Genomic DNA, 27516 nt, shown 5'->3' on the forward strand with positions numbered 1-27516 from the left:
GCTTCGTCCTTCTGTGTATAAAGATTAGAAGTGATTCACACATTGATGGATTTGCTGATTGTGTTTTTACCAAAGCGCTAAACTGACGTCAGGACCAGACTGAAAACTTTCCTGCTGGTCCGGACGGCTAATTAGCACGATCAGTTATTAAAGTAATAAAAGCTACCGAGAGCAGATCCGTACAACCTGGATTAATCTGTGTCTGAGGATTATAACTAAACAGATTTGGTGAAAATCTGTCGAGTAATAAGGAAACTTGTGGCTGGTTTAATCCTGAGACTCATCGTCTCTCAATACAAGTGAATCTGTTCACAAGCGGATCTTGACCTCTCCAACATGGCGGACGGTCAGACGTATCGCCTCAGATCAGTGGTGGACAGTAACAAAGTAAATGTAATTCGTTTCTGTACTTAAGTAGTTTCCGTGTATCTGTACTTTACTGAAGTTTTTCCATTTTGGGTGACTTTTACTTTCACTCCACTACATTTCAAAGTCTAATATCTCACTTTTTACTCCACCACATTATGAGAAATCTGTCGTTCCTTTTGGTTTATGTGTGTATAAAAACATAACATGTCAAAACAAAAGAAGATCGAAGTAACAACACCAATCAGGGCACAGCGGTCACTTTGTTTTGAGCTTGTTTTGACCTGTTGGTCATACCGACCCAGTGCAGCACACGGTTCAACATCAGTGCAGCAGCGTAAAATTCTGGGAGAGTCTATTCAACATAAAGGATGAACAAACCTAACTTTGTGTAAATAGAACACAATATAGAAATATGTACTCATATGCAGTTGAGACTGACGTGACTTTTTTCTGAATTTATACAAACACGTTTAATTTCATAGTAAATCTGTTTTTGCTAGTTGGTTTGGAAACTGTTTGCCTTCAGTGTTTTGTTATGATAATTTTAATAGACATCAGTGTCACTAATTAATGACATTCTATTAAAAGAGTCTATTACCAGAGAGAGTATTTTCACCTAAAATGAGTTAATGAAGCGAGTCTTGTTACAAAAATTATAATAGAACATCAGAGCCATAATTAATCTTTTAGTACTTTCACTTTCAATACTTAAGTACATTTGAAGGAAATACTTTAGTACTTTTACTCAAGTGGAGGTCTAAAGGGAGGAACTTCTACTTTTACTGGAGTAATATTTTACCTTGGGTCTCTCTACTTTAACTCAAGTACATGGTTTGTGTACTTCGTCCACCTCTGCCTCAGACAGAGAACAACAGGTAAAATCTAAATATGTGTATCGAAATCTATGATTTTCATCAGAACGCAGTATTTTCCTGACTTTATCGCCGACTAGAGGCCAGAAACGACGGCAACCATGGCAACGACGCGACAACACGGAAGTAGACTCCACGGAGCAGAGCAGCCGGCCGCATAAACAAACACAGAGGTGCGTAGAGGAGAAATAAAACTACAGTAAAACCGGCTAAAATCAGCAAAAGTGTTCTTATTTTACTGAAATGGGGACTCGGGTAAAAATAGAAAGTGACTTTAGTCGAGTTTCAGGCCCGTAGGTTCCCTTATGCGACTGCAGAGGAGGCTCTTAAATTGTAATCAGTATAAGAACTGAAGTTTATCAGACTCTGTTCTACTTTTTTAGACTGTTTGGGTCTAAAATAAAACGCCACAGCTACAAAAATGAGAGGGGTGATCAACAGTAAAGCAGAACAGGCGCTCAGCCAGCACAGCAGAATTAAATTAAACCTAGAAAAGAAGGAAAAGTTCACAAATACACGTATATTTTAGTAGGAATGGAAGTGATAAAAGTAGAAGTGCTTGGAGCATGACGGTCACTGCTACCCACCTCTGCACATAAACCCTACTATTTATACTGGATTGTATTTAACTCCCCTCTCCCATAACTTGCATTGTTTCCCATGTGAATAATATGACATCACTAAATAATAAGGCTTTAGAACTTGGCCAAAATTTCCAAATTTCTGCATAATTCAGTGTGTGAGATGTAAACAGAGTGATTCAGAGAGGTTTGGAGTGAAATGGTTCAGATGTCTTTACAGTGGTGGTGATAGGAACCAGGAGTCACCATGACTACAACACAAATATAGACATTTTATTTACTATCCAGAACCACCAGTGAACCTACACGAGTCTTCTGAGTCTATATGGAATGTTGATGATGGATGATGTTGATGAAGTTTTTTAGGGACTATACTTGCCTTGCAGTGTCCTTCTCTGCTACGAATGGACAAAAAATTACATTTTAGGCCAAAATCTTCTCAAAACTATCATAAAACAGTGTCTCAGCCATCAGGCAGTGAATTCATAACCATTTCCTGTAGTAACTTTCTGTGAGGGAGCTTTTAGAGGTGGACGTCTGGTTCATTTAATTATGCAGCAATTTGAAAATTCTCTTTTAAGAGGCTAATCACTTCTGGTTTGTTTTTGAGCTGGAGTAAAGAAGTGGACAGCACTGGGAGTTCTGCTGTAGTCGACCTGCTCTGCACAGTTTGGTGTTTTCCCACACCTGGGTGCCATCATTTGCTAATGATCAAATCCTTCTGGAGCTGACTCAGGTGTGTAGAGCAGCATATCTCTAAATTAGAGACTCTATGATTACATATCCAGAATCAGAACAGGAAAATACCAGCGTGAGTGCAGGTGGTCTACAGCATTAGAGCTGGGAAGCACTGAAGTAGACCTAACAGTACAAAATGTACTTTCGGTTGCATATTCTTCCTAAATTCCCTTCGGCTAAAAATGCTCTCATCACATATTGACTTTCGCTCTCTACAGGGTCACCCAGTAGGTCGACATGCCTAAATTCCGTGAACTCGGAGCCCATTCTTCTCATCATTACCAAAATCCTCTGCCTCCTGGGCCTTGCAAGCTAATTGCCAGCAGATACGTCGTTCAGCAGAGCCTGGGGAGGGGCAGTTTCGGCTCTGTTTTTCTCATTAAGGACACCAAAGCGGCGCTGGGAGAAGAACTGTGAGTCATTCCTGAGCTCCACATCACTCCACAGCACAGCACACATACATGATCTAAAATAAGATTATTAAATCCACTGTACTGTGCAAATATCCACCCTTCATTTATCGGATTTCCACTCAAAATAGCCGTCAAGTATAATTTATTCATTCAGGAGATATTTTTGAGGAAATTAGATAAAAGATAATCCACTTTTATAAAGAAGGAGAAAGTCAAAGGAAAATAAGTGAAAAAAACAGGAGTTTCCAAAACTGGAGTTCAAAAAAATTATTAAAAAGAAAAAACGGGACTCCTAACAACCACCTGGAAGACCTGGTAGAGTAAATATCTCTGCAGATTTCTTTGAGAAACTGAAAGTGAGTCTCCTGAAAAGAATGGAAGCTGGAAAAAAGGGAAAGAGTGACACACTCAACACTCAAACATCTGATATTAGATTTAGTTGTGTGTAATTTTCTTTTGTATATGTTTTCTGCTTTTTTCCTGACACTGTAAAAATGAATAACTTGCACTTACTGGCTGTTACGACTGAATATTAAATAAATGGAAGGTGGTCTCTGACTTTTGCACAGTACTGTGTATCAAAAATAAAAAAAATATTTTACTTTTTTAGATTTAGATTAAATTAAATGATTATAATGCATTGATGGATCATTTTCCATCTTCCAACTATGTATATCTTACTTATTTTATGGTTAAAATAAATTAAAATGGATAGAAATAGTTTTGATAATCTTCTAAGCTTATTCTAATCTCATAAAGAGAAATATGACATTTGTTGTTGCTATTCAAGAAATTTGTATGTATTTTTACTCACTTAGAGCAGGTAAAATGTTGTGCCTGGTTCAGGGAATATGACTTTATGTTAAAAAAGGATCACAGATCGTAAAAACGTAGTTATAATAATTACAACATCCACAGTCTGTCAATAACAAGCGCACAAAGCTGTGAGTGCTTTAGTTTTGCAGCCACTTGGGGGCAGTGTTGCTCTTTGGAGCACCAGATCAACTTCCATCATATTTTAGGCTCCAAACTGTGATGGAATCTTTCTGGTTCTTTTGTTATTGTTTGTTATTGTACATATTCAGAAGTAGATGTGGGAATATACTTTACACGTCCACAGAAGCATAGAAATTGACTTTGAATATCTCAGAGTTAATATAATCAAATATATGCATATAGGACTTCAACCTATCTTCACTTTCTGCTGAATTCTTATAATAATGTACTGAAAATAGGCTAAAATAGCCTCTAGACTCATTAATTTAACTGCCCCATGTAGTTACACTGTCAGACTGAATTACTTTTCCATTTCGAGTAACAGCCAAGGAGAAATGTAAATCATCCCCACTCTCAGTACCTTTGAACAGGAGCTGCATGTGGAGCTCTGATGTGATTAACTGGTGTTATTACACCGTGTGCAGAAATGCATAATGCTTCTGCTTCAGAAGATCAAAAACATGTTTGTTAATTATCCAAGCAAGCACAAACGAACAAACAGGCACCAACAGTACGTTTGGAGGACAACAATGTTAAATATAAACTATGTAATTAGGTAATTTCTTATTAAACAGGCCACAAAGTCGCTCCACTGAGAGACCTCTACTTTCTGTTTTCTCATTATGACTCACACATTCATACTAGTCCACATCCTGCACTACAGAGACCACCCTTCATTTAGTTAATTCCCAGTCAAAAACGTCCATTAAGTACAAGTACAGCTAGATCTAATCTCAGCTGTGTGAGAGTTCAGTGTTCAGTGAGTCACTCTTTACCTTCATTACAGCTTCTGTTCTTTTCAGGAGACTCACTTTCAGTTCCTCAAAGAATCTGCAGACACACCTCCAAAGTTCAGTCTTAGAAGCTGGTTTAGCATTTAACACATTCAGTGGTGTTGAGGTCTGGACTCTGGGGTGGTCAGTCCATCGTTCAGCTTCTTTGTTTGATGTGTCCGTCTCCTTTTCTCAGTGAGGTTCTTCTTGAACAGCTACACATCCTTTCAGACCCACAGCGCTGAGTCGTCTTCTCACAGTGGAAGGATGGACAGAAACACCTGTGAATGTTGATGAAAGCTTTAGGTGCTGTTTATCTGATGGGGGCAGTTTTGGTGTCTACCAGGTCTTCCAGGTGGTTGTTAGGAGTCTTGTTTTCTCTGTTTTTTTCACTTTGACTTTCTCGTTCCTTATGGAAGTGGATTATCTCATATCTAATCTCTCCAGAAATATCTCCTGAAAAGTGAAGAACTTGTACTTAATGGCTGTTTTGACTGGAAATTCAATAAATGGGGGCAGTCGTGGGGGCAGTAGTGGGGGCAGTCGTGGGGGCAGTATTGGGCTGGAGGTTAGGGAATCAGCCTTGTGACCGGAAGGTTGCTGGTTCGATCCTCTGAGCCAACAGTACATGACTGAAGTGCCCTTGAGCAAGGCTCCTAACCCCCAACTGCTCCCCGGGCGCTGTGGATAGGGCTGCCCACCGCTCTGGGCAAGTGTGTTCACTGCCCCCTAGTGTGTGCATTCACTAGTGTTCACTGCACGGATGGGTTAGATTGCGAAGGTGAAATTTCCCATTATTGCACTAATAAGGGTCACTTAATCTTAAATAAAGGGAGGGGGGGGGCTTGACTTTGAAACAGTACAATAGGTGCCCTTTGTAGTTGCCATTACAGATTGTAGTCCATCTGTTTTTCTGCATAATTTAATAGTTCAGATGTAAACAAAGTCATTCAGAGTTTATAGACTTTCTTTTGAAATGAAGGTGTAAATAGTGAGTTTGTGCTGCAGTAACAGCCTCTACTCTTCTGGGAAGGCTTTACACTAGATGTTGGAACATTGCTGTGAGGATTTGATTGAGCGTTAGTGAGGTCAGGTACTGATGTTGGGTGGTCAGGTCTGGATCACTCCAACTAATCCCAAAGGCATAGGAAGGAGCTTCATCACTCCAGAGAACGCAGCTTCACTGCCCCACAGCCCAATGCTGGGGGGCTTTATACCCCTCTAGCCCATGCTTAGCATTGGGCATGGTGACCTTAGGCTCATGTGTGGCTCCTCCATCCCATTCAATTGGTCAGTGCTTTTCTATGAAGCACAATTGAACGCCTGTGTCAGCAACCAGAGGACTTCAAAGTAACTGAATCTGATTAAGTGCCACTACACGGCTGCGCTTGTATCCCGAAGCTTCCTGCCTCCCTACAGTCGCTAATGTGGAGTCCCGCAATGCACTGTAGCTCGTGACAGCTGGGAAGGAGGAGTGAAAAGAGGAGAAAAGGAGACCAATTAAGGGAAGCGCCCCACTGTAGTGGCTGTGGGATGATGGTGGTGGTGGTGGTGGGGTTTTCTTCCCTCTCTCTGCTTGTTACCGTCCTGTGGCCATATGCTGCCTGCTGACCTACCGTACGCTCTGGCCCCAGAGTCAGACCCGGCATGTGCTTTCTGACTTTGGAAAAAAACAGTAGTGGTCCCTGGCGTGCACGAGCCCCGCCCCTTTTGTCTCAAAATTAATACAGCACTTTTGGATGAGCTCTGAATGCTCTATATGCCGCTGTGAGAAAACTGCATAAGACTTAGAACTGAAAACTGTCCCTGGAGGACAGGCACAGTTTGGTGTGTCTGTTTTTTTAATGAATAGACTTTAAAACACCGGCCTGGTCTCACAGTGCTGCTGTTTCTCTGCTCTTCATTTTTTTTGCATGTCACTCTCAGTTTACGTCATACCACAGCGCCAATCTGAATTCAGAACACTTAATTTTGCCAGCGTGTGGGACAGTATTTCGCTCCTATTTGTTGATTAAGCAATAGAAGACGAGAGGGAGTGTGTTATTGTGAAATAACATCACGGCTCTGATTTTGTCGCCGTAGATCATCACAGCCATTATTGGCGATAACACACTCTTCGAGTGTTCTACTGCTTTTATACAACAGTTAAATAAATACAGTAATAAATTAATAAACTGGGCCGTGAACGCGGCGTTCAATATGTTTTAATGTTCGCAGTTCCTTCACCAAATTATAGTTCCAGTTTGTTCTCCAGCTCCACACAGACCAACTGACAGTTTGGGAATTTAGTGTCGTCTCATCTTCAGAGTCTGACCAAATCGGCTGTCGGTCAAATGTGATCTTAAAAGTGTCCATTTTCTGTTTGTGGCAAAGTAAGAAGTAAAAACGTTCAAATGGCTTGAGCGTCTCCTACAGCTGACAAAGTCGTTGCTTAGCAACGGCGTCTCAGCGGAGTGATACAGTGTTTGTGAAAAAGCTGTGACATAACAGTGTGAAATAACAGCACGGTTAGAACGCTTCTCAACCAATCAGCTTGCGTGGCCGGAACTAACTGTTGTATAAACATGACAATAAAGTTGTGTCATAATCTGCATTGCACTGCATTGTAAAACCAGTGTAGTTTGGTACTTGTACTAGTGATGGGCCGATCCACATTTTTTCAGTTCCGATCCGATTCCGATACACAACTGCCGATACCGATACAGATTCCAATACAAGAGCTCTTTTTACTTTAATATTACCATTATTATTGTTGATATTGTGTTTAAGGTTGTGTTTAAGGTGTTTAATCATCCAATCACTGAGCATATCTATGGGTGCTGCAGCTGAACTGCTGGTGTTTGACCCCCTGCTCTTTTTCACCTGACGCACTGCGCTCTGTAGTGCATATGTGTCAGAGTTCACCCAGTGAGAGACACTGGACTCACACCTGAGGACCAAATATCAGTTGTGAAGCTCATGTTTTTCTTGCTATTCTTTCTCTCTCTCCTCTCTACCCTCTATATTTCTTTCTTTGTTCCTTCACTCTTTTCTCTCTGTTTTCTTTCCCTCACTCTTTTTTTCTCTCTCACACACATTCACTCCTTTCTCCCTCTTCCCTTGCTCCTCTCTCTATTCTTTCTTTCTCTCTCTCTCTCTGTCTCTCTCTCGCTTTCTTTTTCTCTCCTTCTGTCACTCTCTCTCATCTTTCTATCTTTCTCGCTACCTTCATCTGTCTTTTTCTTGCTCTTCTTTCTCTCTCTTCCCTCACTCCTCTCTTTCTTTCTCTCTCTTCCTTTGCTCTTTTCTCTCTCTTTTCTCTCCCTCGTTCTTTTTTCTCTCTCTCTCGCACTCTCATTCCTTTCTCCCTCTTCCTTTACTCCTTTCTCCCTCTTCCCTTGCTTCTCTCTCTGTCATGTTTCTTTATCTCTCTCTCTCTCTCTCTCTCTCTCTCTCTCTCTCTGCTGGGTCCTGTTGTTGTGCTGACGGATGTTTTTGTTTCTTTGTGAGGTGAATGTTGGTGCTGGAGCTGTGAGGAGGATCCACTCCTGTTTCACTGGTCTTTATTTGCCCAGTACTTTTCCCTTTTCTCTTCTACATCCACAGCAAGACCCTCAGAGTTTAAGGGGTTAAAAACTCTAAACATGTTCACACAGTGTGATCGATGTGGAGCTCCACTCTTCCATGGCGCCACCTGGTGCTTTTTGTTTTGCCTGTGATGGTCTCCAAAGCCTTGCTGAAGTATGACTTCCCTGATGGAGGAAACACTTATCATATCAGTACAAAGATGTCATACTGTCTTCTTGAGTGCTAATATCTCCCCTTTGTGGAGAACCTTCAAGCTGCTCAATATGAACGAGTGAGTCAGAGAGTGAAACTGATTTCACACTAAACGTGTTACGCTCTTGTCTGTGGCAGCCTGCTTTCACACTGCTCGCAGTATGATCAGCGCTCGTTGGTTGGGTGTGAAAGTGGGCGGTGCTCTCCGATAAAACTAACCTTTCAGTTAGCAACAGGAACTACCAGACACGCCTACTGCTGTCCTATTGGCTGCCAAGAATCAAGTCAAATTTATTTGTCAAGTCAAGTCAAATTTATTTGTATAGCGCTTTTTACAACTGATGTTGTCACAAAGCAGCTTCACAGAAATCCATTAAAGACAAAGTTTTAACATGAAATGTAAATCCTCCAGGTGAGCGAGCCAGGGGCGACAGTGGCAAGGAAAAACTCCCTCAGAGCTGAGGAAGAAACCTTGGGAGGAACCAAGGCTCACAAGGGGGGACCCATCCTCCTCTGGTCAAACTACCTGCAAAATTATTATACTACTGATATTAATAGTAGTAGTAGTAATAGTTAGGAGTCCACTTCAGTGTAGGGTGGGCAGCTAGTCCAAGGCAGGTGGCGGTAGCTGGGCAAGTGGCGGTGACTGGGGCGTGGGCAACTGGTCTAAAGCGAGTAGCAGGAGAGCTCGACAGACAATCATCCATCAGTGTCCGGCTGGACAGGTGGGCAGTCGTTTTCTCGGAAGAAAGGTAGGGAAATGGAGTTAGTTTTGTTCTGTATGGGTGTATGCATAATAATATGTAAAACATTTCCAGAGTGTGGCTAACGACTCCGGCAGATCCGACTATAACAGCTTAACTAAAAGGAGAGAAGCAAAAGGGCACACAGACATGGGAGCACCCTGAAACAATTGGGCATCCCTCCGCTCCACCGTCCACAAACCTGAGTGATCGCGTGTGAGCGGCGGGACGACAGCACCAGCGTCTCAGTTTACTATAATTCCCTGCATCCATGGACCCCTGGATCTGCTGCCTTTATCCAAGGGGAAACATTAGCTACCAAAAGCTAAACTAAACAAGTGAGTTTTCAGCCTAGATTTGAAGATCGCGACTGAGTCTGAGTCCCGAACATTTTCTGGAAGATCATTCCAGAGTTTGGGGGCTTTATAAGAAAAGGCTCTTCCCCCAGATGAAACCTTCTGAATTCTGGGAACTATTAAAAAGCCAGCACTCTGTGATCTGAGTAATCGTGGTGGATCGTAATGGGAAATAAGGTCTTGCAGGTACTCAGGAGCCCATGTAGGGCTTTATACGTCAATAAAAGAATTTTGTAATCAATACGGAATTTAACAGGCAGCCAATGAAGTGATGATAGAACTGGACTGATATGATCAAATGTTCTAGTTTTAGTGAGAACCCTGGCTGCAGCATTTTGAACTAGGTGAATTCCTGCTGGTGCATCCTGACAGTAATGCGTTACAGTAATCTAGCCTTGAGGTAATAAAGGCATGTACTAATGTTTCTGCATCGTGCAGCGATAAGGCATTTCTTATTCTGGCGATGTTGCGAAGATGTACAAAAGCTGTCCTAGTGACGCTGCCTATGTGTTGATCAAATGATAAATCTGGATCGAGTATTACACCAAGATTTTCTGCTGCTGAACCAGGTATAACTGGAAAGTCAGCAAGATTTAAAATTAAATTTGGTAATTTATTTCTTGCCACTTTTGGACCCAGAAGGAGAACCTCTGTTTCATGTCGTTTCAATGTATTATGGTCCTTTTCTTCATAATAAGCATAAAAAATCGCTAGTAGTAGCTGATGTCTCGGTAGCTGGGTAGCTAAATTTCCCGTTCAACCAGTAAAATTTAAACAAGAAGTTGGTGAATATCTGACTTCAGCTTCATATCACTGAAGAATTAGTGATGGGTGATAATAAATAATTGCCCCCCTCTTTGAAGATCATATGATGCCCTAAATGTAACTAAAGCCCAGCAGTGAGGAGCTGAACTTTACCCTCCTCTGCTGTCACTGCAGACTGGCAGGGTCGCCTACAGAGCAGCGCTGGTAGCTGTTAATGAAGTGATGCTCTGTTTATTTGAGGGTCCCATTTCAGAGGGAAGATTTCAACCACTACCACTTGTAACAAGGGGCAAGGTGACACTCGAAAACAAGGAGTTGGGGTAAAAATAAGAAATGGGATTGGGCCAAAGTTCTAGGTATTAATCAGGTAAGTGTGAACTCCAAAATATTAGAAAATTGGAAATCAGAAAGTTCCAACAGGTTGAAGGTATTGAGTAAGTTTGTGGGGCACAAACTAGGGCAGTGAAATTATTTTGGGTAAAATGATGATGAGTACCAAACTACTCTGATATGACTAACAGGTTCTAGATGTTAAGCAGATAAAGGACATAGTAAAATACCTCATAATTATTTGGAGCAACAAAGTCATACAAGCACACACTAAATTTCACTGTAATGGGTGCAAGAGTTCTTTAGTAAAGACAATGTTTCTATATAGAACCATGAACACTCAAAGAACCCTTTGCATGCTTAAATGGTTCTTTGCATGATGGAAATGTTCTTCAGATTGATGGAGAATGTGTTGTTTATGGTTCTGTGTAGAACTTCTTTGAGAACTTCTTTCTATATAGCATCAACAAGGGTTACAATGTCAAGCTTCTAACAATAGAAGAACGCTTTTTGGTGCTATGTAGAACCATATACAGCACATTCTCCATTAATCTGAAGAACTTTCACCATGCAAAAACCCTTTTAAGCATGCAAATGGTTCTTTGAGTGTTCATGGTTCTATACAGAACAATTTTCTTTACTAAAGAACGCTTGGAGAACCATCTTTTGTAAGAGTGTAGGTAATAAACATGTAGAACCTTTGGGCATTTTGGTGCAATTTAGCTAGATTGACTTGAAATGTGCCATAATGTTACCCAAAATAATTTCGCATTTTGTACCTCACACTGACCTGGTTAATGTCTAGAGCTTAAAGGACTGTAATATAAAGGGTCACCGAATTAGTGACAGTATACGCATATCAGCGTATTGAAGAGCCGTATGGAGCCCATATAAAGTCCAGTCACACTCTGACTGTGGCACACAGGACATCTCCCCAGATGGCCTGCCATTTTGGGCGGGGTGACCTTTACCTAATGGACAAGTCCATCATCAGCATGGACGGCAGCACCGGAGAACGGTGTCATTTACACTTCAGGACATTTATTATTAGTCTCTTCATGAACGGCTCCCACTTTAGGGCTGAAATGATGGTTTTTCATTCAGGCACAGGGGCAGGTGTGCCCAGTCTCAGCCCAAAATGGGCTATGAATGAAGAATTTCCCTCGGCGGAGTCATTTCCTCCAAGACAAGCCTTAATCTGCGTCCGCAAAGCTAAAGTGTGCTGTAATGTCTCCGAATAAATCAGCCTCCTTGTATAATGAGCCTACATGCTGTTGATAGAGACGCGCGCAGCGGAAAGCCATTAGAACCTCAGAGTCAACAGCAGCTTCGCCTCGTATGTGTGACTCCCTTCACATCATGTTTTCACCCTGACATTTACAAATTAATGAAAATATTCTCGAGAAAAAAACCCTCCATCCTCTGAATGACTATTTCAGCTGCTGACAAAACCCTGTCAGCCATTTATTTCAGTGATTAGAAGAAAAGCAGCAGCCAAAATCTCAAAATACGCAATTTGCTTGTGAAAGAATAGCAGGAGAAAGTGGAAAACACCAAAAACAAAACAAAGACAGGAAATCCAGGGAGCCACTGAAAAGAGAGATTCCTCAGTGACAACTATTTATGGCACATTAAGATTAATTGCTTGGCCTATTTTCTTTTCATTAACACACCGTCATTGCCACAGAAAATCCTGGGCTGATTGTTTGTGGCAGCGCATTTAATTGCGATGTTAGAAAGAGCGACTGGAAGGGGGCAGAAATATGCCGCTCCCTGAAATCATAATCAACTAATGGTGACAACCAGCGAAGGAAGGAAGCGGCTTTCTTTTTCATTTACATTGTCTAGACACCTATTTTTTGTTTGTTCTAGATCCGGCTGCACCCAGCAGACCACACTATACTGTTATAAAGAGAGTTTCTGACCATGTAACAGTGATTCACCTACTGAGCACACCCTAGCCACTTTATTGGAAACCCCTCCATCCACTGTGGTGGTCTGTGGTTACAGACTGTAGTCTAGGGGTCTCAAACTCAAATTATCTGGGGGCCACAAGCAAAGTGGTCTTCCCTATGGGGAACCGGTCAAAACGTGCAGGTATGAAGATTAACTACAAAGAGTTTAACATCTAATGTTAGGTGTTTCTAATAAACTGGCCAGTGAGTGAAAGCACAAGGTAGGGGTTTCTTAAAAAAGGGGCCAGTGAGTAGAAGTACAAGGTGGGTGTTTCTAATAATTTGGCCAGTTAGTGGATGCACAGGGTGGGTGTTTCTAATACAATGGCCAGTGAGTGGAAGCAAAGGGGGGGTGTTTCTAATAAAGTGGTCAGTGAGTGGAAGCACAAGGTGGATGTTTCTAATAAAGTGGCCAGTGAGCAGAAGCACAAGGAAGGTGTGTCTGATAAAGTGGCCAGTGAGTGGGAGCACAAGGTGGGTGTTTCTAATAAAGTGGCCAGTGAGTGGGAGCACAGGGTGGGTGTTTCTAATAAAGTGGCCAGTGAATGGAAGCACAAGGTGGATGATTCTGATAAAGTGGCCAGTGAGTAGAAGCACAAAACAGGTGTTTCTAATAAAGTGGCCAGTGAGTGGGAGCACAGGGTGGGTGTTTCTAATAAAGTGGCCAGTGAATGGAAGCACAAGGTGGATGATTCTGATAAAGTGGCCAGTGAGTAGAAGCACAAGACAGGTGTTTCTAATAAAGTGGCCAGTGAGTGGAAGTACAAGGTGGGTGTTTCTAATAAAGTGGCCAGTGAGTGAGAGTACAAGGTGGGTGTTTCTAATAAAGTGGCCAGTGAGTAGAAGCACAAGACAGGTGTTTCTAATAAAGTGGCCAGTGAGTGGAAGTACAAGGTGGGTGTTTCTAATAAAGTGGCCAGTGAGTGAGAGTACAAGGTGGGTGTTTCTAATAAAGTGGCCAGTGAGTAGAAGCACAAGACAGGTGTTTCTAATAAAGTGGCCAGTGAGTGGAAGTACAAGGTGGGTGTTTATAATAAAGTGGCCAGTGAGTGAGAGTACAAGGTGGGTGTTTCTAATAAAGTGGCCAGTGAGAAGAAGTACAAGTACATATAGGCCTATTCTGTGATCATAAACTGGAATTCAAAGCTTTGTCTGGTAGCTTTAATGCTGTAGAAACGAAAAGTGTGCTTTAAAAGCTGCTGTCTATTAAAGTAAAAGTGAATCCCAAGACTGCTGGGATTTAGGTTTGAGTCCCAGCTGTGCCAGAGCACGCAGTAGAGCAAAAATAGGCACGAATACAATGCGGTTCGCAGTAGAGAATTCTCTTGAGGGCTGTACAGGCATGTGAAAACAGTGCTTTAGCTGTATAAAAGAGCCGCTGCTGTGCGTCTGTTAGAGCTTTTTGAAATCTAAAGTGGAGTATTCCAGCACTGTAAGGTATTAGTTTAGGCTCCGCCACTCACACGCTATGAAAAAGCCTAAACAGGATTTAGGGCAGATTGGACATGGGTGGTTTATTTTCTCATGGAAGTCCGAAGGCTATTTATCTTCTGCAGAGAGGGAGTCTCCAGCCTGACTGAGCCGTCTCACGCACACTCTGAGCCTCTCTGGGTTTTACCTGCCAGTCAGAGTCCCTGGAGAATCCCAGCAGCAGCTCAGCATCCCTGTATGAGCTACTATCTTTCATCGACCACAGTTTCATTTAGAACCAGCGGTTTTTCAATGTTCCTGCATAATTCAGAGATGTAAACAGAGAGATTCAGAGTGGTTTGGTGTGAAATGGTTCAGATGTCTTTACAGTGGTGGTGATAGGAACCAGGGGTCGCCATGACTACAACACAAATGTAGACATTTTATTTACCATCCAGAACCACCAGTGAACCTACACGAGTCTTCTGAGTTTATATGGAATGTTGATGATGGAAAATCTAGAATAATAAGTTTCCTTTTGGGACTATTTTGCCTCGCAACACCCTGCATGTATGAATGTATAATGTATAAATAACTATATACATATTTACATATAGTTTTATCATATAAAGATTTGGCTTGTATCCTTCCATTGATAACACTGACTGATGGAAAATCTGAAATAAAAAGTTTTCTTTAGGGACTATTTAGCCTCACAACACCCTGCGTATTGTGTATCCCTCCACCATGAATTCATTTTAAACATATCTTTTAGGCCAAAACTTCCTCAAAAGATGTCTCAGATGTCTGGTTCCTATCAACTATCATTTGGAATTCTACTGATTTTGCTCAGTTAAATAGTTAAGATGTAAGCAGAGTCGTTCAGATTGGTTTGGTGTGAAATCGCTCCGTTCTAGAGAAACTTACAGAGTCAGAACTGTTCACAGTGGTGGTGATAGGAACCAGACATCCACCTCTAAAAGTTACTACATGAAATGGTTATGAATTCACTGCCTGATGACTGAGACACTGTTTGTTATGGTTTCAAAAGGTTTTGGCCTAAAATTTATATTTAAAACACATTCATGGTGGAGGGATACATATATGGTGTTATGAGGCAAATAATCCCCAAAGAAGATTTTCCACTATTTTCCATCATCAACATTCCATATAAACTCAGAAGACTCGTGTAGGTTCACTGGTGGTTTTGGATGGTAAATAAAATGTCTATATTTGTGTTGTAGTCATGGCGACCCCTGATTCCTATCACCAACACTGTAAAGACATCTGAACCATTTCACACCAAACCACTCTGAATCTCTCTGATTACATCTCAACCACTGAATTATGGAGGACTTGTTTTGTGTACATGACATAATAAGCAAAATGAACATTTTTCTCAACCCATACTGATTTGTCCGAATTTGTACCACATGAGTAACATACATCAACATAATTATTGCCACAGGGAATAAAGTAAAGCACAGTAATGAGGTTGATGTATGTGTTTGAATTAGATACATTCAGTGCACTTCAGTTCTGCCTGTTCTGGCCTATTTGTGCATTTCTACAGCAGAGCCTTCACATTCATTCCCTCACACTTTCTCTCTCTCACGCTCCCGCTCCCTCGCTCTCTGTCTCTGCCCTGCTCCTTCCACACCTCCCCTCTCTCTCTCTCTCTGTTCTTTCCGTGCTGTCTGACAGATCTGGGGCTGGGCCGTAATGGCTGCAGCTGCTTCCTTCCAGCCGGGCCCTGAAGCACTGTTTCTTTAAACTGGTTCATTCTCTGACCTGCTTCATTTGTCAAGAGGACTCCCTCTTTCTACTTTACTCAGGGCGGTGACTTACGCAAAGGTACCTTCTACTGTATCTTTCTGGGTTATTCCAGCTGGAAATAAAACCCTTTTTGCAAGCAGTGGACTTGCTGAACTGACTCAATTCTCTGATTTAAAGCAGTTTGTCCACAGTTTTCCCCTCTTTCTGCAGAGGTAGTCAGTCCACCAAGACATGTTTGGTGTCTAAAGTTTGCAAGGCTAATGTAGTTAACATGGAGCAGAAACCAGAGACATTATAAAGGAGGAGGAGACAGTTTACTGGTGTAAAATGAGTGGGATAGCCAGGCGGGGTCAAGTTATCAGAAGGAAGGCAGGAACTGTGTTGACCTGCCCTACCCATGCGATGTCTGGCTATGGAATGATATGATGTTATGACTTATTGCTGACAGCAGTGCAGTCGTCATCCTGCAGATTCTATTGAATTATAGTGGTAAAAAACAAGAAACAATGGTGAGATTAACAAGAACATAAAGGATAACATAAAGCATCTGCTTTTCACACGCACCGTGCACCACCTGTGTGGACACATGCGCAGCAGCCAGAGCAACCTGAAAAAACTAATTTGTGTGTTATTTGGGTCAAAAACTACAAACTACTTGCTGTTTTTGTTCGATTTTAGCTGAAATTTTAAATCTTTTGTTGAAGTGTTGATGTGGCCTTCAGGTTTATATACTGCGTCTCTTTCCTTTTAAGGAGGTCAGAAAATGGTCATGTACAAGTGGAAATAACTGACCAGATCCACTGCTAGGATGGCTGCAGAGTGAGCACACTTTCCTGGATTTTGCTAATAGATTTTTCAAAAATATGACATATTTTGCCTGTATTTTAGAAAACAGTGAGTCACACAATGTCAGAAACCACATAATCAAGTCTATTTTGGATTACTGAACACCTCCAGACAGTTTGACACAAGTATGTGATGATTTAGGCCTGCAGTTTAAACAGTGCTAGTTGGTGGTTTTTAAGATGGTTAGCTACATTAGCTCACAAAAGTGTGGAATACATATGGTTGCTACACTATGCTACACTCCCAGAAATAAAGGTACTACACTGTCACTGGGGCAGGAGCCCTCTCGTCACTGGGGTGGAACCCTAAAGGCTTCATCTCAGTACCTTTAGTCAGGGAACATAACTGAACCATAATCCACTGAAATGATATGTTCTAAGCTGTACTGACTCCACACACCCCGTCTCGTCTCCAGGCTTTTATTTTACTGTTCTGTTTAAAACATTCGGTTATGAAAAGGTACAAATACGAACTTTTCACCTGGAAAAACTTATTTAAGGTTCACAATCAGACCTTAAAACCACTGTTGGACCTTTGAGGGAACATTTACACTGTTTGTACCTTGATGAACAAAAATGTACCTGAACAGAACCTTTATTTCTCACAGTGTCGTTCTCAGCCACAGTTTGCTGAACAAGAAAATACATTCATGTAAACATGTTTGTACCTGCTCCCTGTGGCCTACCTGATTATTTCTCAAAAGCAAAAATCAATAGTTTGCAAATCCTTTTGTTCAGCAAGTGTAGATCAGGAGTGGAGCGCGGAGCATATTAGCACCTTTGCTGCTGTAAACACAGTGAGGAAGATTGTTCAGTGTGAGGCTGAGAGCTGCAGTGAAGGGGCTTTATTCAGACAGATGAAAGGTGAGATGGAATCCCGTTGCATCAGATGTCAAAGCGCAACAGGAGCTTTCTGAGAGCTCAGCTTATTATTAAGATCAGATTAGACCCTGAAGCTGAATAAACCAGCAGGAGTTTGTCTGGCGGTGTACAGAGGACAGACCAGGGATCACGGAAAGTACAGACATACATTTAGAAACTGACAAACTAAACTGCCACATTAAAACTGTGCAGCACTGTTAGCTGTAGCAACCAGAGATGTTCACAGGTCACTTCATTTCGAGTCTTGAGTCGCTGAGGTTTGAATTTGAGTTGAATCTCGAGTCTCTGGGATAGGAGTCCGTGTCGAGTCTCTGGGGTGCAAATTTGAGTTGAATCTCTGAGGTGCGAGTCTGAGTTGAGTTTTGAGTCTCTGAGGTGCGAGTCCGAGTTGAGTTTTAAGTCTCTGAGGTGCGAGTCCAAGTTGAGTTTTGAGTCTTTAAGATACAAGCCCGAGTTGAATTTTGAGTGTCTGAGGTGCGAGTCCGAGTTGAATTTTGAGTTTCTGAGGTGCAAGTCTGAGTTAAGTTTTGAGTCTTTGAGATGCGAGTCTGAGTTGAGTTTTGAGTCTTTGAGGGTCGAATCCGAGTTGAGTTTTGAGTCTCTGAGGTGCGAGTCTGAGTTGAGTTTTGAGTCTTTGAGATGCGAGTCCACATTGAGTTTTAAGTCTTTGAGGTTCAAGTCCATGTTGAGTTTTAAGTCTTTGAGGTGTGAGTCCATGTTGAGTTTTAGCCTTTGAGGTGTGAGTCCATGTTGAGTTTTAGCCTTTGAGGTGTGAGTCCATGTTGAGTTTTAGCCTTTGAGGTGCGAGTCCATGTTGAGTTTTAGCCTTTGAGGTGTGAGTCCATGTTGAGTTTTAGCCTTTGAGGTGCGAGTCCATGTTGAGTTTTAGCCTTTGAGGTGCGAGTCCATGTTGAGTTTTGAGTCTCTGAGGTGCGAGTCTGAGTGAAGTTTTGAGTCTTTAAGATGCGAGTCCGAGTTGAGTTTTGAGTCTTTAAGATGCAAGTCCGAATTGAGTTTTGAATTTTTGAGTTGCGAATCTGAGTTGAGTTTTAGGTTTTTGAGTTGCGAGTCCGAGTTGAGTTTTGAGTTTTTGAGTTGCGAATCTAAGTTGAGTTTTAGGTTTTTGAGTTGCGAGTTCGAGTTGAGTTTTGAGTTTTTGAGTTGCGAGTCCGAGTTGAGTTTTGAGTCTTTAAGATGCGAGTCCGAGTTGAGTTTTGAGTTTCTGAGGTGCGAGTCTGAGTTGAGTTTTGAGTCTTTGAGATACGAGTCCGAGTTGAGTTTTGAGTCTTTGAGTTGCGAATCTGAGTTGAGTTTTGAATTTTTGAGTTGCGAATCTGAGTTGAGTTTTAGGTTTTTGAGTTGCGAGTCCGAGTTGAGTTTTGAGTTTTTGAGTTGCGAATCTAAGTTGAGTTTTAGGTTTTTGAGTTGTGAGTTCGAGTTGAGTTTTGAGTTTTTGAGTTGCGAATCTGAGTTGAGTTTTAGGTTTTTGAGTTGCGAGTCTGAGTTGAGTTGCAAGTCTCTGGCATGCTGGTCCAGTCCTGCATCTATAGAGTGCGAGTCGAGTCACGGGTCTCTGGAGGGTGAGTGTGAGTTGAGTCTGAAGTCTCTGAAGTGTGTAAACTGAAACGCAGAGTCACACATGTACGGTTAGAAACTGTTTTATTCCTTAGCTCCTTTGAGGATGGCCCTTCTAATTTAAGCCCAGCCTGACATTTGTGAGTCTTCAGTCTTGGAGTCCATGTCAAGTTGCGCATAAGGCTTAAGGCCAAGTCAGGTCGAGCCGTTTCAACATGAGACTGCACTATGGAAAACTGCTTAGACCCCAATATGGCCGTGATGCGACAACAGAATGACGCACGAATTCAGAGGTCTATGTTAAGGTGAGTTTAGATGTCTGTATGGTCAAATAATCACGTTCATCCCTAGTTTGACCACAATAATCAGGAAAGCACAGCCCAGTCATTAATTGCGTTATGTTATTAGTTCAAATCATCAGCTGGATGAATCTCTGGTCTTAGCTGACTCCGACTGCTTGTTTGGTCGTCTCCTTGCTATTCCTGGAATAGAGACCAAATTGCCCTCAGCCTCCTGAGACCTGCTGAGAAATAGGACATGAACACATGTTCAATTATTCACCACAGGGAATCTAAGCCAGCTGAGCTGATTTTATTGTATATTTTCATTCTCCAGTTTGAGATGCAGAGATCTAGTTTAGACGGGTGTAAACAGCGTCCATCAATAGCTTATGAATTCATGTTTTCATTAATAGTAGATACAGTAGATCAATGTTTAACAATCCCTGTGACAGTTTGTAGTCAGTATGGGCGTGCAGGCGTGCAGCAGGGACGGTGTAGTACTATGTGTGGGTGTGTTGTGGCACATGTCATGCGTGTTATGTTGCGTAACTAGTTAGGAAGCAGCGCTCTGAAGTAGATCAACCTGATGAATTGTTTGATGTCTGATTAAAGGGCCTACATCCTACATTCTCTTCTTTTTCTTACATAATTTACTTTTTCCCCAGTGAATATTAGTCATTCACACTGTTAGTAGCAGCTGAGCTGTGGATTTCTTTTACACCTAGCCATGCAGTCTGCCTTTACACACATTAGTGAAAGAATGGGTCGCTCTAAAGAGCTCACTGAATTCGAGCGTGGTCCTGTAATAAGAGGCCACCGTTGCAACAAGTCAGTCTGTGAAATTTCTTCCCTCCTACATTTTCCACGATCAGCTGTGAGTGGTATTATTGAAAAGTGGAAGTGTTTATGAACCACAGCAGCTCAGCCACGAAGAGTCAGACCACGTACAGAGCGGGTCGGCGAGTTCTGATGAGCTTAGAGCATAAAAGTCTCCAACACTCTGCTGATCAATAACTGCAGAGATCAAACCTCCTCTGGCATCAACATCAGCACAGAAACTGCACCGGGAGCTCCATGGCAGGGTTTCCATGGCTGAGCAGCTGCACGCAGCCTTACATCACCAAGCACAATGCCAATTTTGGATAGAGTGGAGTAAAGCGCCACCACTGGACTGTGGATCAGTGGAACTGTATTCTGTGGAGCGACCAATCAGCTTCTCTATCTGTCAGTCTGATGGACGAGTCTGGGTTTGGCGAATCCCAGGAGAACGTTACCTGCCTGACTGCACTGTGCCAGCTGTAGAGTTTGGTGGAGGAGGGATGATGATATGGGGCTGTTTTTCAGGGGTTGGTCTAGAACCCTTAGTTCCAGTGAAGGGGAATCTTAATGCTTCAGCACCAAGACATTCTGGACAGTTGTACGCTTCCAACTTTGTGTGAACAGTTTGGGGAAGAACCTTTTCTGTTCCTGCATTGCTGAGACCCAGTGACCAACTCCATAATAATGCCCATGGATTTAGAATGGAATTCATAAAAGCTCCTGTTGGTGTAATGTGTAGGTGTCCCAATACTTTTGTCCATGTAGTGTTTCATTTCAAAAACGTGAGGAAAATTCAGTTTTGCGTGATGTGGGTAATTTAAAGTGACAAACTGTGACGTCTATAAAACTGGACAAAAGTACAGCACCTATCAGTCATCTGGAAGTCTCAGCACTATGAGGTAACGTTCGTAGGTAACCGTGTGTGATACGCTGTCAGCACTATGCTAATTGGTGAGATATAAGCTTCTCTTTCTTGTTAGCTTCATTAGCCTCGTAGCTCCAGCGCTGAAACTAATGAAGCAAACGCGTCTTGGCTGATTGACTGCAGTCGGTGTGAGGAGGGAAACTTATCAGAACTTTAATATGCTTCCCATTCTGTCTCGTGCCCTAACGTGAGGTAGTGTCAGGATACGGGGCAGCTAGCTACACGCCGCTTTCTATTCTCCGGAGAGTTCCCACACCACGTTCCTGTCCTTGACACAAATTTGAGAAGATGGGCTCGATTAAATTGGTTGGGGATTGAAGATGGGTTCAGAGCTGCTTGGCATTCTGGGTAAGGAAAGCACATATTAAAGAATAAAAGGCAAGAGAAGGAGGAAATGATAAAAATCTGTCTCGGAGTAACAGATCAGCAGAGCAAAGGGGACTGTTTTATTCTGATATATTAACCCTTTGAACTACAGGCTTATTATCAGTTATTGTCTAAGACTTCTTATTTAGAATGCACTATGAATTATTCAGTAACTACTATGAATTATTCAGTAACTACTATGAATTATTCAGTGTCCACTATGAATTATTTAGTGTCCACTATGAATTATTCAGTAACTACAATGAATTATTCAGTGTCCACTATGAATTATTTAGTGTCCACTATGAATTATTCAGTAACTACAATGAATTATTCAGTGTCCACTATGAATTATTTAGTGTCCACTATGAATTATACAGTAACTACAATGAATTATTCATTATCTGCTTTGAATTATTCAGTATCCACTATGAATTATTCAGTATCTACTATGAATTATTCAATATCTACTATGGGTTATCCAGTAACCAGTATGAATTATTTAGTATCCACTATGAATTATTCAGCATCCACTTTGAATTATTTAATAACTACTATGAATTATTTAGTTTCCACTGTGAATTATTCTGAATCTTCTATCAATTTATCAGTAACTGCTGTGAATTATGTACTAACCACTATGAATTGTTCACTATTATGAATTATTCAGTAGCTACTATGAATTTATCATTAATTACTATGGATTATGTACTAACCACTATGAATTGTTCAATATTATGAATTATTCAGTAGCTAGTATGAATATATCAGTAAGTACTATGCATTATTTACTAACTACTATGAATAATTCACTAACCACTGTGAATTTTTCAGTATCTACAATGAAACTAAAGTGTAAGTTCTTTAGTTAATAGTTTAGGAATAATGTAACTCTAGTTTAACCACGTTAGTGTGTTTATTTGTCAATATCAGATTAACCAGAGACCAGTATATAAATTTAGCAACACTAGTTTGCACAGATTCATTTAACAGTTGTGATATGATTTTCTGTTATAATGTAATAGCACTTTAATTTGAACATAAACTGTGATCCAGTTGTTTTTACTGTACCATCCAGCTACGAAACACAGTATTTCAGTGTTCCTGTACAGAGCAGTGCTGCCTCTCGGGGCTCCTGCTGTTCTTTTGATCTGTCTGACCTCACAGCACACAGGCAGCCTGTGGGATGAACCTAAAAATGCTAATGATATTGAGCAAGTGTTACTGTAGTGTTACAGCAACTGTAACTGCAGACACAAAGGAGGAAGCTTGGGAAAGTGAAATGGCTCACGGTGTTGTACATTCAGTCAAACAGTTTCTGATCTTTCCTTCTTGCTTCAGCCCGTTACACTCTAAAGCTCTGTATGTGGGTCCACACATCACATCCTCACTCCAGAGCTACAGAACCTACACCTCCGTTTCACAGCAGATCCTAAATAATATATTGTAGATACTGAATAATTCATAGTAGAAACTGAATAATTCATAGCAGAAACTGAATAATTAATAGGAGATATTGAATAAATCATAGTAAATACTGAATGAATCATAGTAAATACTGAATAATTCATAGTAGATATTAAGTAAATCATAATAAATACTGAATGAATCATAGTAAATACTGAATAATTCATAGTAGGTACTGAATAATTCATAGTAGACACTGAATAATTCATAGTAGATATTGAATGAATCATAGTAAATACTGAATAAATCATAGTAAATACTGAATGATTCATAGTAGACACTGAATAATTCATAGTAGACACTAAATAATTCATAGTAGATATTGAATAATTCATAGTAAATACTGAATGACTCATAGTAGTTACTGAATAATGCATTGTAGTTAATGAATAATTCGTAGTAGATACTCAATAATTCATCGTGGAGACTGAATAATATATAGTAGATACAGAATAATACATAGTAGTTACTAAATGATTTATAGTAGATACTGAATAATTTATAATGGTTAATATTGTAGTCACTAAATAATTCAGTATTTGGAAAAAACTATATTAATATCTGACTAATAAACCTTCATTTTAAGTCTACTGTGCTAGGAGTTCCCTAGAACTTTGGGCTACCAGTTGTGACTAGTACATTGGAAAAAAAGGTTAAATAAATCTTTTAACTTCAAGTAAGTGAATGTAACAGCAGATGTAGTGTTACTGTACTAGTAACAGTGTGACTAGTATTTAAAGAATAACTCTCTGGCAAACCCAAAGCCTCAGTCCCTCTCGAACACTGACCGTTTTCAGACGCAGTCTTAGAGAACCACAGCATGCCACAGTTCGGTGTTCCCTGCTTTCTCCTGCTCTGACACACCTGCTCCAACTCAGGAAGGACTGAATTAGTTTTGTTGAATCAGATGTTTTAGAGGGAGAAAAACTCCCCTAAACAAACCCAGCCTGACACGACCACCTGCCGTTTGGTTGAGCAGCGTTGGCCCAGGTTGCCACCTGAGCTTACGGTTCTCATCCTTAAGGCAGAGAAGAACAACAGCAAAAGTAATACACGTTGCAGAAGAAATCATGTCAGTGCATACAGATATAGAAATGGGAAGAGAAAGCACAGCCAGAGGAGGGCCAGAAGTGTCAGACAGATTATGAAGTGGCGTTTACTGGCGCCCCCTGGGTGTCCTGAGGCGTGAAGAGGTCTATTATAACTATCACCCCACACTGGCACAGTCCTGCATAAGCTTAGAGCGGTCAGTCTCCAGAAACTTTCATATCGCTGCTGTCGAAACACAAAACCTCCGAAAAGGTAACTTTACAGGAGAAGGAGAAAACGCTTTTAACTTTTAATGGAAGTAAATAGAGAAATATATTTTTCCAAGTAATTTTGGAATATTTCTGGGGGTCCGTTCTTCATGAAATTTTGACACAACATAAGGGCAACTGCCTTTTTCAAACTAGGTCAAAAAATGAAAAATGACAAAAAATGGAGATACAAGGTTTTGTCCCGACAGCAGTGATTTAAGAGCATCTTCTGTGCCAAACATTTTCTGTCCTGCCTTGTTTGTGACCAGTTGGATCTGATTGGCTCTTCTCAAGTCCGGTTGTCTTTGGTAAAACCATTTCAGAGTGTTTGCAGTGTCTGCGGTCAGTCTTACTCATTCTAAGCTATGGGTGAAGGACGTTTTGTTTTACCGATGAAAGTGTTTTGTGAGTGGAATAATGTGGTTGCAGCGCTTTGTTCTGTTCCGTTGCAGCAGCGGTGCTCATTTGGCTGGAACTTTAGAGCTGCTGGCCCTCCGGCTCACAGTATCACAACTAAACAACAAATACTGGGCACATGTTTTCTCACTGCAGCTAAAGAGATCTGCCCAGGGTGCTCACCTGACCAACATCCTCTCATAACTGCAGATTTAAAGGAGTTTGCTCCAGCCAAAGATAGGCAAAGCAGAGCATGTTTATTTATATAGCACCATCCACACAGAGGCAGTTCAAATAAAGCACTAAATAATATTAAACGTCCAGTAATACAGCTTATGACATCCTGATCTACCACCTCAGACAGGCTTTTGCAAAGTGGCGACTCATGAGAGGGGAGGGAGCCATGATCCACAGTTGGCACAGTCAGTAGAGGGCCATTTATTTAGAGATAAAACTGAGACGAAAAGAAAGGGAAGAAGAGATCATCAGTGTGGTCAGTCGACGGTACCGTAGCTCTTCTGCAACTGCATAAATAAGAAAATAAAAAAAAATAAATAAACTCAGGGGGGAGGCCAGGGCGCTTGGTGAATTTCCCCTGTCAAGCATAGTCTAGTTGTCTGTAGAGAAGACAAAAAAAGAGAGAACAGCAGCTTGTAACCCAACGCAACTGACCCTTTCTGTCTCCAGCCTCTGCTTTTAGAGGCAGTCTCAGGGCGTGTGGACGAGGTGCAGCTGGGCTCTCATTGGTATGGCTCAGCTGTGCTGATTGAGGGCAGGACTGGTCATGTGTAGCGCACTGTCCACAACGTTGGTGCTGAAGCACCTTCTCCCGGTTCTTCAGAACCTTGGACAAGGCCCGTCTCGCCTCGGTTGGCTTGATCTGGCTTGGAGAGGTGGGGTCTCTGGGCCTGTCGTGACAAAACATAGTTATACCGACATAATTAATGTGCATAAGTAGAATACTCATGTCACCGTCACCGTTTCCGGGACGGAGCTCTGTTTTCACACATGCTCAGACTGAGAGAAACGAAAGAAATCAGAGTGAGGGTTCACATGCACTGAAAAACCCTATTACTGTCAAATCCAGCTCTCTGGATTCCTTGATCGGATTTCGAGGCCTTAATCCGACCTAAAACATCGGACTATGCTGCTTCCATGACCACTTGAGAAATCAGATAACTGCAAAAATCTAATAACGACCGTGTTATAGCTGTGCATGTAAACACTCAGTGTTAAGTACAGGTTAGAATGGAGTAGAATGCATCTCAGTCTGGTACAATCAGATTACGCAGACCACCTTCGGAGGTGATCAGGAACACATACGACTACATAACATTTGCAGAGTGAACACTAAAGTGCCCTGTTGCGCCCTGACCGCAATGAAGGACCCTTCAATCATCTGCATCATCACAGCAGAGATGAAAACAAGGGACATTTGTGTCTAACAACAAACACAGTGGGAGACTGACAGAGTCGCAAGTAGTAAGTAAGTCTTCACACTTAAGTCCCAAGTCAAAAGAGATGAGTCTCGATTCAAGTACAGTCAGTAAAGGCGAGTCTCAAGTGAATAGTCCTAATGTTCGAGTCCTAAACAAGTCAGTCTGCATTCTTCACTAATTTAAGGTCATAACACTGAATAAAAGTAACAATACTGTAGCCTTTTAATGACGGCACGGTAGCAGTGTATGGCTGTATGTTAATTTATTATTATTATTATTATTATTATTATTATTATTACTTTTTTACCTGTGAAACTAAAATTAATGATCCATGGTACACAGATAACCATGACAGGCAAACTGTATATACAAAGAGTAGCACCACTACACATGACAAGAATTTTAAAAGTACTACTGAACTTAAGTCTGCCCTGCGATGGACTGGCGACCTGTCCAGGGTGTATCCTGCCTTCTGCCCAATGACAGCTGGGATAGGCTCCAGCACCCCACTGTGACCCAGAAGGATAAGCGGTTTAGATGTTTGTGTGTACTGAACTCTAAAAAAAAAGACTTGATATCTGAAGATAATTTTTGATGATTTTTGGGAAAACTGGACACACAGGATAAAAATAAAAACTAGCTCAGCAACTAAAAACAACCACTAGTTTGAACTGAATTTAGACAACAGAAACCAACACGACTGAGCTGAACACAGTTTACAGAGAAGACAGGAAAATGATGGTGAATGTACGAAGCTGAAGTTGACTTTTTTCTCCAGCTTCTTATTTGAATAATCTGTTCCACCTTAAATGATACAGCAGTTTTTGTAGAGAGAACAGCAAATTTGAACACAAAGCTGGTGAATAAAAAGTCAAATTCAGCTTCGTGGTGAATGTTACGCTTGTTTTACCTGCAGAAGCTGTTAAAGTTGGTCGAACAGAGACGCTGTGTTTCTTTTGTTTTGCTGCCGTGAGGAAAATGGTCAGTTTGGCTGGTGAGTTTCTTCAGTAAGAGTGGAGTTTAAGTGCTGAGCTGGGCACATTGATGCTGTGGATGCTTCGCTTGTTTCCACCTTATGGAGGCGAACTTGAGCTCTAATGCTTCTCTCGTCCACCGAAATAAAATAAACGATAATAAACTGATGACGCAGCTGTTTATTTAGTTAACGTCAGGAAGCGAATCCATTTCGATGAAAAGTAACTGAGTCCCGTCTGCAGTCTGACTCTCCACGTTTCTCCCACTTTGAGTCTCGAGTCTTTCTGAGTCATGACACTCAAGTCAGAGTCTGAGTCACTGGTGTTGAAGTCGAATCCCGAGTCTTTTTTGATTTTCTCAAGTCAAGTCTAGGGTCATGAAATTTGTGACTCAAGTCAGACTCGAGTCCACA

At 41.4% G+C, this 27516-nt stretch overlaps 1 protein-coding gene across 1 annotated transcript in view; it reads left to right on the forward strand.

Annotated features, from left to right (window-relative positions):
* Positions 1-1360: 1360 nt before the first annotated feature.
* nek11 (NIMA-related kinase 11) overlaps positions 1361-27516 on the forward strand; it is a 110466-nt gene continuing 84310 nt past the window's right edge. The window contains exons 1-2 of the mRNA XM_036558919.1: positions 1361-1414; positions 2779-2973. Coding sequence (XP_036414812.1) covers positions 2798-2973 — 176 coding nt within the window. The 5' untranslated portion in view covers positions 1361-1414; positions 2779-2797. The remainder of the gene's footprint in view (positions 1415-2778; positions 2974-27516) is intronic.

This window comes from Colossoma macropomum, unplaced genomic scaffold (genome assembly GCF_904425465.1).
Source record: "Colossoma macropomum unplaced genomic scaffold, Colossoma_macropomum, whole genome shotgun sequence".
NCBI lineage: Eukaryota > Metazoa > Chordata > Actinopteri > Characiformes > Serrasalmidae > Colossoma > Colossoma macropomum.